At 49.0% G+C, this 14,245-nt stretch overlaps 1 protein-coding gene across 1 annotated transcript in view; it reads right to left on the reverse strand.

The window, feature by feature from the left end:
• The window catches only part of LOC138468291 (exportin-5-like), a 1,210,104-nt gene that overhangs the window by 92,503 nt on the left and 1,103,356 nt on the right, over positions 1–14,245 (reverse strand). Inside the window, exon 28 of the mRNA XM_069608777.1 lies at positions 10,556–10,663. Coding sequence (XP_069464878.1) covers positions 10,556–10,663 — 108 coding nt within the window. The remainder of the gene's footprint in view (positions 1–10,555; positions 10,664–14,245) is intronic.

The raw sequence follows: 14,245 nt of genomic DNA on the forward strand, positions 1-14,245 counted from the left end.
ATGCCAACAGCCCTCCTGTTTTATCCCCTCCTGCATGTTGTGTCTCTATATATTTTTTATAGTTGAGGTTACACAATCATTCCCATTGCTCCGCACATTTCTGCTGCAGTTTAAGTATCAGCCCCATGTCATTTCCACTTCTCAATGCCTCTTTTCAGTTCCCTTTTTGTTTCTTGCAGGTCAGCCAAGATCCCACCTTGCAGGCCTTTAGATTTTGCAATGGCTATCCCTCTCATAACAACCTTGAAGGCTTCCCATTGTGTACCCGCCGAGTCCACACTACCAGTATTTGTCTCAAAATAGCTTATAATCTCATCCCTCATATCTTCCCTAAAAAAGGGATCCTTAAGTGCCTCCGCTCGGAGGCGCCATGTCGGGATCCTTGCTCTCGGGGGCAGTATTGCCATCCGAGGACCAGGGGCGAGTGGTCTGAGAGGACCCTCGCTTTATATTCTGCCTGTGCAATCTCTATTATTACCTCCGACGTGGCAAAGACATAGTCCAGCCTCGTATGCAACTGCTGCGGGGCGGAAGAGTGCGAGTATTGCCTTTCCTGGGGGTGTTTCGTTCTCCACACATCTGCCCGACCAAAGTCGTCTAGTAATGTCTGCAACGCTTTAGCAGCTGGGGCGGGTCTGTCAATCTTTCCATCTGATCTATCCACCCCGGGGTTTAATACACAGTTAAAGTCACCGCCCCAGATCACTGCACTCCCCATACATATGCTAATGTTAGTACACAAGGTTCTGAAATATGCTGCCGTATTCTGATTGGGGGCGTATGTATTTACAATGCTTATCTCTCTATTCTCCACCAATCCCCTCAGTATGACCATCCTCCCATCCATTTCTGCCATTTCCTGCAACAGTTGAAATGGGACATGCTGCGCCACCCAGATGAGCACTCCCCTAGCATAAGCAGAATATGACAAGGCCACCACAACCCCTTTCCATTTCTTCCCAACCATTTCCATCTTTTCCCATGTCAGGTGAGTCTCCTGCAACAGTGCAATGTCTATCTTTTGTCTGCGTAGATACAACATGACCTTGTTCCTCTTTAGATAACTATTCAGTCCCCTGACATTCCACGTGATTATTTTAAGGTCCCCCATGGCCCATTAGAGTTCCCCTCCCGCCCCATCGGTGCAGTCCCGCTCCAACTCCCATTTCGGTCCATGTAGGCTTGTTCCCCATTTCAAACTTCCCCTAACCACAAACACCCCAAACACCCCTTCCCCTCTCCCTTCCAACTCCCCCCAACTGTTGCCCAGCTCCATCCCTGGATCTCAGGCACCCCTGCATCTAGCTCTTTCTAGCAATAGCCTATACTCGAAGCTCAGCAGGGTGAGGTCGCCCTAATGGCTATCCTACTACTTCTACTGTTACTTGGAGGGTAAGGTGCCTGTGTACTGCCGCTCCTATATGCTACAATTCCAGGACATACTACTATTCAATTTGCTCATACATTCAATGCTCTATATTCCAGTACGTTACACATCAGCAAAATCAAGGATATCCTAACCTGGCTTCAACACTACCCATCCTTATACATCAATATCTTATCAAGTCTCAAATCCTCCCACTCCTGGCGGGTGGGTAGGCCCCGCTAACGTCTTAACTCCTTTCATCGATGACTCGGAGTCCCGACAATGGCGCCTTTTCTTTTTTTTGGGACAAAGACTAGGAATAGTGGTTCCTCGCGTGAGACCTTTTCTTCCGCCGGTGTTTTTTCAGTGGTATGCCCCTCGGATTCAGTTCCGTAACTGTGCCGAGGCACCAGAGACAACTCGTGTAGGTCGGTTAGGGACATCTTGGTGCCACAATCGGTACACCGCTTCAAACCAGACACTCGTGCGTCAGTCCTCTCGCGTTGAGGAATTTACAAAAAAGCGACGTTTTCTGACAAAAACATTGAAGAGTCGAATGCTCTGTACCTATAGCAGCGTGTCAGCACACAGAAAAAAGGAACTGAGGTCGGGCGTAGCAACGTGCTACTTACATGACGCCCGATGTCATGTTCGGAGCCGACGACCAGACACTGGGCACGACAGATTGAAGGTCAACGGCCAGGTCGAGATCCACTACACCCTCTATCGAAAGTTTCCCAAAGCAGCAAAGCTGGAGGGAATATCCATCAGATGAAGAATCTGCAGGAGAAAAGCAATCCATTGAAAGGGGGTTGTGTTTGAGTAGAGTGTGAAAAATGTAAATTGATAAAGGAGGAGTGTTTCTAGAAAATCTATTTTGGAGGGAAGGTTGGCCAGCTGTGATTGTGTCCGACAATGACCCCCAATTTGTTTCAGGTGAATGTTGTGATTGACGCCATTCTTAACCAACCAAAACACTAAAGAACATTGCTTTATGGCCCGCAAACAAATGGGTGTGTGGAAAGATTTAATAGGACGCTCATGGATGGGATACTTATGGCTGTGCAAGCTGGTTGTGAAAGGAAGAAGGAAACGAGTTGGAGAGTATTTCAGTACAGGAACACCCACCAGCCAGTGAGTGGGGGCACACCATTTGAGTTGATGCGTGGTCGGAAGCCCAACACCATGTTGGTACCAGGATGGATGGGTCGAGCAAAAGTTGAAAAGGTGGATATCCAATCAGTGAGAGAGAAGATGAGAAGGAAAGGAGTGAATTGGATTGTAAGAGATGGTATGATGAGCGACATGGATGTAGGTTGTTGAAGGTCGAGAGGAGATGAGGTTAAGATAAAACTCCAGAGGTGGACCCAGAAAGTTGGAGGGAGGAGACATTTGGAACAAAGAACGTCTAGTAAAAATGTAACCTGCTCCAATCTTTTTTGAATATGCTTCTTCCTGCCATATTTATGCATTGTAAATAGTTTAGTTGTGCAAAGAACCGATTGTGTAAGATTCTTCTGAATATGCTTCCTCTTTCCGCCAAAGGGGAGGAGGTGCGTTATATATTGTAAATAGGCGATTTGTACATATTTCATATGGATATGCAGTGTTAGTGATTAAACCATATTCAAAGTAGAACACTGTTCTCGGTCACCATGGGAGGCATGATGCTTTAGAGTGTTGATGCTAGAACTGGTGGCGGTTAAAGGGTGAAGAGAGGACGAAGGCTGCAGCTTATGATGTGTGCAGCATTTTCACCAGAGCGACATGCTCCTTGAAGTACAAAAGGTTCTATGAGTAGTACAGAATGATACTAAGATGGTGATCTACAAACTAGTAGAATAGTCTTGTACACTCTACTTCCAAAGAGGACTTTTGGAAAACACTCAATAAAGTGCAATTTAGCCACCCGAGATACAATTAAAGTTAAAAATCATTGCATTTTATTGACAAAATGCAGCTCAAGCCATGCATTTTTGCTTGTTAAAGCATTTCTCACATTCATGAGATGTGCTTTCAACACTATGTCCTACAAACATTTGGCATTCTGATCAGCAAAATAAAGGTACAGGAGCAACATACGACTTTCACCTATGGCAGGAGATATGAGAACTAAGGTGATAAAAGGGAAAGGCAGAGTAAACCACAAAAACCAAGCATTATGATGATTTAATGCCATCTTTATGCCTAGCTCAATTTTGAAGTTTCATATGGGTTGAGATGCAAAAAGTACTGGGTTTGAGGGGCAAGTCATTCTCAAATGTCAAGGTAAGGAATGCAAGTACAAGCTCTTTGATAGTGTCTCATTCTTCACTTACATTTCTAAACATTCGTACCTTCCAGAAAACATTGTTCATAAAACCCATCGCCTCCCTCCCTTCCACAGCCCCCAAAATAGATTTAAAAAATCTTCATAGTTAATCATCCAACTGTTGGGCAAGAATTGATGCCGTAACCCTGTGGGAGATTACACCGGTCTTGTCCTCTTGGTATTAGGTAAACCAACTATTGGTACATGTCTGTATTACACATGTTGGTAGTGTGACTGAGCAGCCAGACTTCTCAAGAGGGGTAAATGTGAGCACTAGCATCGAAATCCACAAATACAAGTATTCAAATAACACTTCGACTCAAGGTTTTCTAGTAAACTATTTAACGGTCAGTTTTAAACAAGCATTCTTTATAAAGGGGCAATGTGCAACAATAAAAATGCACTTCAAAATACAGTTTCAGAATCAAGTCAAAGCAAGGAGATACTCTTTAGAGATGCTTCATAAACACGTACTACACCCTCAGGTGACTTCACTAACTAGGACAGTATTGGCATTTATATATCACTTTTGCACTTGGTAAAATGTTGAGGTTGGCAAACAAGGCAAGGTTAATGGAAGCAAAAAGGTTAACAGGTTCTCAGAGCATGTGAGAACTTTTAAATCTCCCAACGAAGTCAAGATAAAAACCTTTCCCAGCAATATTAGTTAAAAACCAATTGATATGATATGGCATTTATAACACGCCTATACACAAGTGTTTCACTCGAGGAGTAAATGTCCTATCATCTATGAGGGACAGTAAGAATCAAAGTCAATGGGCTAGAATAGTCTGCACGGAGCCAGGACAGCCAAAGTCAAATCGGAGCAAAGCCTATGGAGCTGAGGCACTTCGTAGATAGCCAAAAAGTCTTGCACAAAGTTAGAGTGTGTTGTAGAAGATCACTGTTGGGCCACAAGAAGTTACACTTGTGAAAGTTAGAGTTATGACCAACTCTAATGCAGCTACTGCAAGTCTCAACTAATAAAAGCAAGCTACAGACAAAGAGGTAAGTACCTCTTAGTCAGAAAAGTACCTTAGGTTAGAAGAAGAGGATCCAGCTGGCTTCTGTCTTGGCTGTAGTGATGCAGATCCTGGGTGCCTGGGCCTCAGTCGTTGGGACAAGAGGGGGGGATGTGGAACAAGTTACTTACCTGTAACTACTGTTCTCCAGCATGGGTCTGGCATGGATTCACATGCTCATGAATATTCCCCGTCGTCAGGCGATTGTGTAGTTTGTCCCTGCCAGATGAAAGGATACCAGAAACATCCCCTGGGCAACGGCCCAGTGCCACAGATCCTGGGCTTCCTTGGATAGGGCTGGGGATCTTGTTCCTCCCTGCTTCTGGATGTAGAACATCGTGGTGGTGTTGTCGGTGAAGATCCTCACCACCTTGCCCTTGAGGGACGGGAAAACGACCTGAAGGCCCAGAACACCGCTCAGAGCTCCAGTATGTTGCTGTGGAGTGCCCTCTCCTTCGGGAGCCAGATGCCTCTTGCGTGAAGATCTCCGGTGTGTGCTCCCCACCCCTTCAGGAAGGCATCAGTCGTCACTGTCAGCTGGTGTGCTGGGGTCTGAAAGTCTGCCCGCCGCAAGATGCGTGCGGGTTCCCCACCACCGAATTGCTTGTCGGAATACCTCATTGAGCGAGATCTTGTCCTCGAAGCTGCCAATCTCTTGCATCCAACGGGCGAACTCCTGCAGAGGGCGCATCCGAAGCCTGCACAGGCGCACCAGGTAGATGCATGAGGACATCATCGCGAGAAGGGACTTGATGGACCTCACCCTGGCCACGTCCGTGGCCAGCAGACGCTGCACCTTGCCCAAGATGGCCTTCGTCCTTTCCTCCGACGGTGGGGCCAGTCGCGTTACTGTATCGAGTCTGGCTCCCAGAAACAGTGCGACCCGCGACGGAGCCAGGTGGGATTTGGGGAAGTTGATGGAGAATCCCAGGTCCGTGAGCAGCCGGACGGTCTTCACTGTGTGCTCAACGGAAAGCTCCCTTGTTCTTGCTCGGATGAGCCAATCGTCCAGGTAGGGGTAGACATGGATCCCCTGCAGCCGCACCGCCACTGGCTCTAGGCACTTGGTGAATACCCTGGGCGCCGACTTCAGTCTGAATGGGAGGGCCTTGAACTGGTAGTTACGTCCCTGGACTACGAACCTGAGAAACATTCGGTGTCCTTTTAGTATGGGGATGTGAAAGTACGCATCCTCCAAATCCAACGACGATAGGAAGTCGCCTTCTTCCAGCTGCCCAGCACGTGCTGGAGGGTGACCATCCGGAACTTCTGTGCCTTGATGTATCTGTTTAGTCGACACAGGTCCAGGATGGGACGCTATCCTCCTGTCTTCTTTCTGACGAGGAATTATCTTGAGTATACTCCGGAGCTCCGCAGCCTCTTTGGGACAAGCTCGATGGCTCCTTTATTGAGCATCTCCCTTACCTCTAACAGCAGTTGAGGGACGTGGTTCTCCTTCCTGGCCACGGGAGGCAATCGGGGGCACTTCTTTAGAAAAACTTAGTCAGCCGGCCACCCACCAGGGTGCTTCGGTGGGGGCCCGACAACGGCCGGTTCAGTTTTGCTTGGAAGCAGCCTTGCCGCCTTGGCCTCCCTGGCGATGACAGCGAGATCCATCTGACTTGCTCCGTCCCCTATAGGCTTCTTGCGATGAGGAGCGGGCCGCCTGATGGTACATCGAGGAGTTGCCGTCGAATCCTTTGGAGGCACCTTACTTGCCTCCGGAGTTCCGAAAGGGCGGCCGTCGTTGCTGCAGAACTCCCAAGGCCCGAGCCGTCTCCATGTCGGTTGCGTTGGCCTGCAGTGACTCATCCACTGTCTTTACAAACAGATTGTTCCCGTCGAAGGGCATGTCCAAGACCTTGGCTTGCACGTCCTGGCGGAAATCCCTTGCCTTGAGCCACCCCCGCCGTCTAAGGCAAAGACTGTTGCCCAACTGGCGGAAACCGGTGTCTGCAATGTCCGTGGCTACCGTTATGGCGTGGTCCGATGCCACCTCACCTTCCTGCAAGATCGCCAGGGCTTCTGCCCTCTTGTCATCCGGTAGGAAGTCCAATAGGGGGCGATCTTGTACCACAACTCCCTGTCGTAGCGAGCCAATATCGCTAGGGTGTGGGCCGCCTTAATCGTCATCGCTGCCGATGAGATGACTCGTCCCATGGCGTCCAGTTTCTTTCCCTCGCAGTCAGGTGTGAAAGTTGAAGATGAAACCGATGCCCCCCACCCCACTTCCTTTTTGGCCGCTGCTGAGACGACCAAATCCGGAGTTGGCTGTGCCCTCAGGCACAAGGGGGCGGCATCGGGGACCCGGTACTACTTCCCGTACCGGTCCCTCTTAGCAGGCGTCATGGACGGGTTCTTCAGAAGTGCAAGTCCCTCGTCCAGATATCATCCAGCAGCGGTACTAAGAGGACCGTCTTCCTCTTGGCCTTGCGCCGTTGGTAGAGGAAGTCTTCCTTCTTCTGCTCCTCGGGGCAGAGCTGGAAAAACTTGGATGCCCTGGCGATCATGGCATGGAAGGAGCCAATTTCGTCGGGCGGGGAGGACCGAGGAATCGGTGATGGGAGAGGTGTCCCGTCATCTCCACCGTCGTCATCCGTCCCAGTCGTGGCCGTATCCGTTCCTGTGTCATCCCTGGGGACAGGGGACGGGGACAAAGGCTGAGAGGGTCGTGAGGGCTGAAAAGGCGGGGCCTGATGAATCCTCCTAGTCTTGTTCGGGGGGGCTTCCCAACGGGCCTGGCTCTGGGTCATCCGTCGGGGTAGAGGCAACCTCGTCCTCATCTCCGTGCAGGAGGATTGGATTGCCATCAAAATGGCCGCCGAGTTGTCCTGCGGCTCAGGATGCGAAGGGCGCGATGGTTTCTCCACTGTAACCTCGTTGGCGCCACCCTCGCTCTAGTCTTCCTCGTCGGGATCCCTCCCGTGGGACAGGGCCTCCTCAAAATTCTTGTCGGGGCACTCCAAGAGGAGGCTGTATCCATGTCTGTAATAGCCACCACCACCCCTCTTTTTCCACGGGGGTCTTCTCGATGGGCTGAAAAGAGGATACCCTCCGTGGTGGCAGGGGAATCTCTAGGCCCCGAGGTAGCCTCCACTGGGGTAGCCTCCCCAGGCTGCACCAGGGCCGTAGCGACTTCCTTGATAGGGGCCTTAGCTGGATGAATCAAGGCCTTCACCACCTTGTGGTGCGCTCCCCCCTCGGCTGACTCCGAGATCGACCGGGACCTCTCCAGAAGCTTATCCGGGTTCTCGGATTTCCTCTTCCCCCGAGCCAGAGCGTTGGCTCGTGGTTCATGGCGCTGGAGAGGATGCGCCCTGCCTGGCAGCCGAGGAGCCCGACCGTTCGGGGCTGCCGATGCCCGCAGACTCGTGGTACTTTGCCTTCTGTTGGGTCCCCGTCGCCGGGGTGCCCTCACAGGACTTAGAAGACCGCTCGGACTTCTTCTCACCTGACGGGTTCTTGCCTTCCAGCCAGTTGTCGAGACGGGTCTGACGATCCCTCATAGTCCGGTCTGACATGTTCATGCAAAACGCACAGTCCTTCTCCGCGTGCGTTTTGTCCTCATGGAGTCAGTAGAGGCATCTCGAATGCTCGTCCTCCTGGAACACATTCTGTAGGTTGCATCTAGGGCAGTTCCTGAACAGTTTGCCGGGAGTTGAGCGTCCCTTCTCCTGGGCCATGTTCCTGTCGTCCGCGAGGTAGGCCTCAGAAAACTTCTGGAATCCTCAAAGAAGCGTAGCTCGACGAAAATTTCACCCTTGAGGGGCGTAGAAAATTCCGAAACGGGTCCTCGTTGATCGGAAGTAGAAAAGGTGGAGCTTGAGGCTCGATTTAACCGTAAAATGAGATAAATCTCTGAAAGAACGCAGTAAAAGCTCGAGAGTTACAGCACAAGAACTCCCAACACTTGAACGTGCGGTAAAAATCTGAGGATGGCTGCCAGGGGCGGGGCTTAGGAAGGGGGGCAGTCATTGGCTGGGGGGCAGCATGACCCAGAGACCAGTGATTGGTTACTACTAAGAAAGACAGATCAGTAACAAAACTGATTTTTTCTTTAACGAGGATTCCCAGCCTGACGGGGAATATTCATGAGCATGTGAATCAATGCCAGACACCGTGCTGGAGAACTGGATAACTCCAGCACAGCAGTTCCGAGGTCAGCGGCAGCTACGGGCTCTTTTCAGATCAGCGGCACTTCGCGGTCTCAGCGCTCGGTCAGCAGCACCACTGCGGTTCTTGGACACCGGTTGGGCTTCCTTTACTCCTCGAGTCCAGCACTCTGGTGAGGCGACTCTAGCTTGAGCCGTCCTGCTTCGCAAGGGTCACCAGGAGACTCCTGGAGCATTTGGCTCTTACAACTCTTGCAACTGGCCAGCTTACAGACGTTACACTCACTAAAGATTTCTCGACCCCTGGCACTCGGTTCCAGCAGCAGCAAAGAAATACAGCCAGTTGGCGAAGGTCTTCCAGCAAAGTTAGTCTCAGGGTTAGTTGGTCCCACTAACCCAAGGGAAGTGGTCATCCCTTCCGGAGCTTCTCTTGTCAATTCGGAAAAGGCGTTTCAGCACAGCAGCAGGGCTTCACCAGGCAGTTCAACGGACCAGGAGGATGGAGCAAGCTTCTCTTCATGATTCCTTTGTCAGATGTTTCTTCCAGTGGTCGACTGTCTTCAATTTAAGAAGCCTTGCCTTTTATGCAGGTTTCTCCCATTGATTCACAGCCTAGCGGTCACTCGCACAGCAGGGTGGCTGTCCTGCAAGGTCGGTCAGCCAGCCAGCCAGCCAATCAGGACTGGGTGGATTCAGGTAACCAAGGAGACAAAGGACAGGGGTGTTTTGGGCACCTCCCTGTCTTCCTGCCCTTCCAGACATAGTGGAGCCAGAGGCGGGTTTTCAGTACTGAAGCCTGCCAAAGGCAAAATGAACAAAGGGCTTAAACCTGGTTTGGTGAGCAGAGTAAAACCCAAGAAAGACCTTGCAACCAAGAAATGGTGAAAAAAAGACGACCAGGGCCATTTTGACAAAATGGTCACCCATGGTGCAACACAGCAGCTGAGGATTCAGCCTGCCATAGAAAAACTGAAAGGTCGAAAATTAAACCACTGCCGCCAGCCATTTGAAATCGTGAGGGTAACATAAATAAATGTTACATTAGTAAGTAGGAAAAGGGGCTAAGTAAGCCCCCCAGCACCTCACATAAGATGGTGTGTGCAAGACCTACAAAGAGAAAAGCTAAGTAAAGTCAATTTCACTTTACTATTCTTGGGAACTGTAGTCCACTCAAGAAAAGGTATTTAAACCTAAAGTGAAATCTAAATGATTTCTCTGTAACACTGCACTGGAGGCGCAGTGTGTCATCATACAAAAGTAGATGCCTATGGAGTTTGTCAGACTCCAAAAACAAAGGAAATGTGAATTCAAATCAGATCAAAACACGAGTGAGAAAAAGGGCTCACTCACTCCAGGGTTAAAATTAAAAAGTTCTTAAGTCTAGCAAAAGAGCTGGGTGTCTCTAAGGTGGGAGGAATTTAGCAATAAAATAAAAATTCTTCCTTACACCAACATACTGCAAACACCCTTCGGCTCATGTTCCAACTTCCATCCTATTTGCCATCTGTTAATCTGCCAATGTGCTTCATTATCAGGGCAAGCAACACAAACATTCCCTAAATACACATCTAAAATGTAACATGAATGCTTTGGTTGCATTTATTTGAAACATGATCTTTACCGTTCCATCATTGTGAATTCTGGGATCAGTATATAAGCATATTTCTAGAATACCATGTAGATCAAATACTCATCTCCACTCCTATTCATTTTGTATACTTCTAAACATGCATGCATGATATACCTGCTTCAAGAGTGGCCAGCAGAGCTGAATGGCTGTTCTTTGAGCAGTTACACTGTCGTTCCATGCAAGAGAAGTAAAGACGGTGATGAGCATTGCAGAGCAAATGTCCTTAAATGAAGAGAAAACAGTGTAAACGTTAAACGAAAATAAACAAATCCACATACAAACTGCGTTAATCATGTTTGGTTTGAAAAAGGAACAGATCTACATGTGCCTAGTCCAATGAGTGCAATGATGCAGGGATAACTTGTATTACGGATAACAGAAAAATTACTTACCTCAGTATTTTTCTTTGATGGATTAGTACTTCTCGGTGTCCCTAGTCTGCGAGAGAGAGAGAGAGTAGCTGAGGGCTTGCACAGGGACCAGGTAATGGAATCACTCCTCTACCTTGGAAGGTTGAGGCAGAGGATAAAACACAGGAAGATGGATCTTCTGAGAGAGATGGAAAGCCATAACCTTAGGAATGATGGAACACCTTACACTCACTCACCTTCTCACTTACCAGTCTTTAGAACTGTTTTTCTATCTTTACACTGACTTTAATAACTGTACGTGTATGTGAAAGAATTGCTAATAAATCTAACTATTTCTCAACTGTCTTTAAGGTAATGTATTTCGGCTATCCCTAAAACCCTATTCGTGGATGTATATTGTATTTTATAGTAGTTATGTGGCAATATTTTTTTGAAGCTTTCATTGCTTAGTGTGTATTTAAATCACTGTACATTGTTGTGCTTTGTGTTTTAACTAGAATTATTGTGGTGCTCTGTGCGTCTCACCATAGCCTTACAACACTCTTGCACCCCTTCTGTTTCAGCATTGTGGATATATGCATTGCATTGTTAATTTACCAAGTGATTAGTTGTCCATTTATTTTGAAATGGGGAACTTGATAAAGGAGGGGGAGGCTTTCAAAACATGCAGTGGGCCATTCTAAAGAATTATGCATCAGAATTTATTTGAAATCCATGAATAAACTGAATTGCACATTAACAGGAGGAATTTTATGTAAAATAGGAGTGGGCTAAGCTGATGACATAAGCCTTTTCCTCAATTCAAAACATGACTGCAGACCCATATAACACTGAAAAATGACTACTAGCATGTACTTTCACACAATACTAAGTATATACAATCACTGGAGTAGGGCAAAATACATAATAAACACTTGCAAAGAAAGTATTCGTATGCAGCAGTACAGGTCCACAGAGATTCAACAACGTTAAAAGTCCATCCCTAAGATGAATGGGTCCTTGTGCCCAAATGTCCCCCAAAGTTCAACACACTTGGCAGATGGGGAAAAAGTTAGGCGGACTTCTTGGTTCCAATGAAGAGTTCCAAAGGGTAGAGTACAAGTTGTCCTAGCTAATAAGTGTTCCCAACTTTCAGAATGCTTGTGCGAACAAGCAACGGCAAAGCCAAATTGTTACAAAAGTTTCTAAAATATACCAAACTTTTAAAAGTGTTAAGGGTTCAGGTAAACACGATTACAACTCACCCCCTGTACTCCAATTCTTCTTTGGACTTGGCAGGTCTTTACCAGAGGGTCTAAGGTTGCTTCTCCCACCTTCAGCTTCAGCCCTTGATGCCCAGGGGTTGCAGGTTCAAACAATTCTCTGGCCAGCGTCAAATGCTGCTCCACAGTCATCAGGATGGACAAAGCAGAAGAACTCTATGCAGGCCCCCTCAGCACAGGACTGGATGCAAGAAAGCTGTTTTGGCCGACGGACACCGATGCACAGGGACACATGTCGCAATCAGACTTTGCCTCTTATCTCGGGTCCGCTTGCTGCTGGAACCACGAAATGTGGCAGAGTAGTGTCAAAACACCAGCTGCCAATCCCAATCCCCAAAGTCCCAGGCCTCAACGTAGAACAAGGACATCTGTAGCACAATAGTACAATCCCTAAACTGGGCAGCTACTGGGTGATCCAGGGGCACTTCTGAGGGCTCGTCTTCACAGGGCTCCGAGTTGATATTCAATATGGATGTTCCTGCCACTCCAAGAATGGAAGCTCCTTCACATGACTTCTGGAGATCTTCAACATGACAGGGCTCTTCCAGGACAGCAGCAGAAGTTTGTCGCCAGGCCTTCTTCCATTGGGTCCACGGTCTCCTTACAGGTCTTCCAGCTGGGCAGGATACTAGGCTCCATCGGGTTTCTTCCAGGATCTCTGGAAAGGGTTGAGGAGACACCCAGGTGTTAGGCAGAAACCTGTGCAGTTCCCTCTGGGACCACTGCAAAAGATTTAGGACTACATGTGTTTGGCAGTAAACCCATTTGGTAGCAGTCTGTACCACACAGATTCACTTGGTAGCTGTGGCTGAGCAGTCAGACTTCCCTCAAGAAGAGGGAGGCAGTATACAGAGTATTCGCAATAGGTCAAAAGAACACAGTAGAACAAGTAAACACTGACCAGAGCTTGGTGTAAGAGAGAATTATTTATTTAAAACTACATCTAGAAAAACACACAGGCCCTAATAGTAAGCAATTCAAAACACGGTCACTAAAAGATATACACTCCCTTAAAAGAATATTTACGGCGGACGGCCACCAGGGGGCGCACGGATGGAGACGTTCTCCGTGTGTGCTCCGCGCAAGGGTCCCGAAAAGTGGGTTGAGCCCCCACCACGAGACCCCCGCCGGCTAAAATAGCGTCGGAACCCGGTGTCGGAACCACCCAGGCACCGTTTGGTCCCAACTCCGATCAAAATCGGACCTTCCATTCCAGAGAAATACCCTTCTGCGTCATACCGAAGGAAGACGCGCGAGGCCTGGAAGCTTCCAGCACGCGTTGCACTGACACGGTCCCAGGAAACCTGCGACTTCGCGGACCCTCGACTCGGCTGAACCCCGCGAGAAGGTGCGTGCAACTTAAAAGACGCACAGGCCACACCTGACCTGCAGGAAGTCTACAAGGAGTAAGCCCACCACGGGTTTGGACGCGTAAGACTTTAGGCTGTGGCCGGTGCGCGGGTCCTCGCCCGGGCGGCGGCGGAGGAAGGCCTTCCATACGAGGATATACCGAACCCGTGGGGCAGACGCATCCCCATTCCGGGGTACCGGCACTACGCACTTCTCTTCCCTCCAGGCTGCAGTGGGCTGAGGGTTGGGCCCCTGGTCTCCAGGGCGTGTGGACCCATCGAACTGTCACTCCGACTGGCCGGGGATCTCCGGACGCGGCCGCAGGCCTCAACGGCACTGAAGCTGCCCTGAGAGCACTCCATTGTGTGGTTGTGACCCCACTACCCATGGACCCTATGGACAAACTGGCAAAGTACAAGTTTGCCCCATCGCAAGACGACCCCCGGGGCCCGGACGAGCAAATGATGGCCTCCCAAGGATCTGAGGCCGCCGCAACTAAAGGGGACGTAGCTGATCTACTCAAGGAAATGAGAAGCATGAGGGCAGACATAGGGAGTCGGATTGACAAGATTACGCAAAGGTTGGATAAAATGGATGACAGAGTGGAACAGCTCGAACACAATCAAACCTCCCTAAACACGCTGGAAACACAGATGGACCTTCGTATTGCAGAATTAGAGCATAGGGAAGAGGAAATAAAGCTGAAGGTGGACGATCTTGAAAATAGAATACGTCGTAACAACATACGTGTTCACGGCATTCCTGAAAAAGAAGGAGAGACTGATCTTGACCTGAAACAATCCATTCACAACATCCTGAAA

Source organism: Ambystoma mexicanum, chromosome 4q, assembly GCF_040938575.1.
Source record: "Ambystoma mexicanum isolate Mex_15411 chromosome 4q, UKY_AmexF1_1, whole genome shotgun sequence".
Classification (NCBI taxonomy): Eukaryota; Metazoa; Chordata; class Amphibia; order Caudata; family Ambystomatidae; genus Ambystoma; species Ambystoma mexicanum.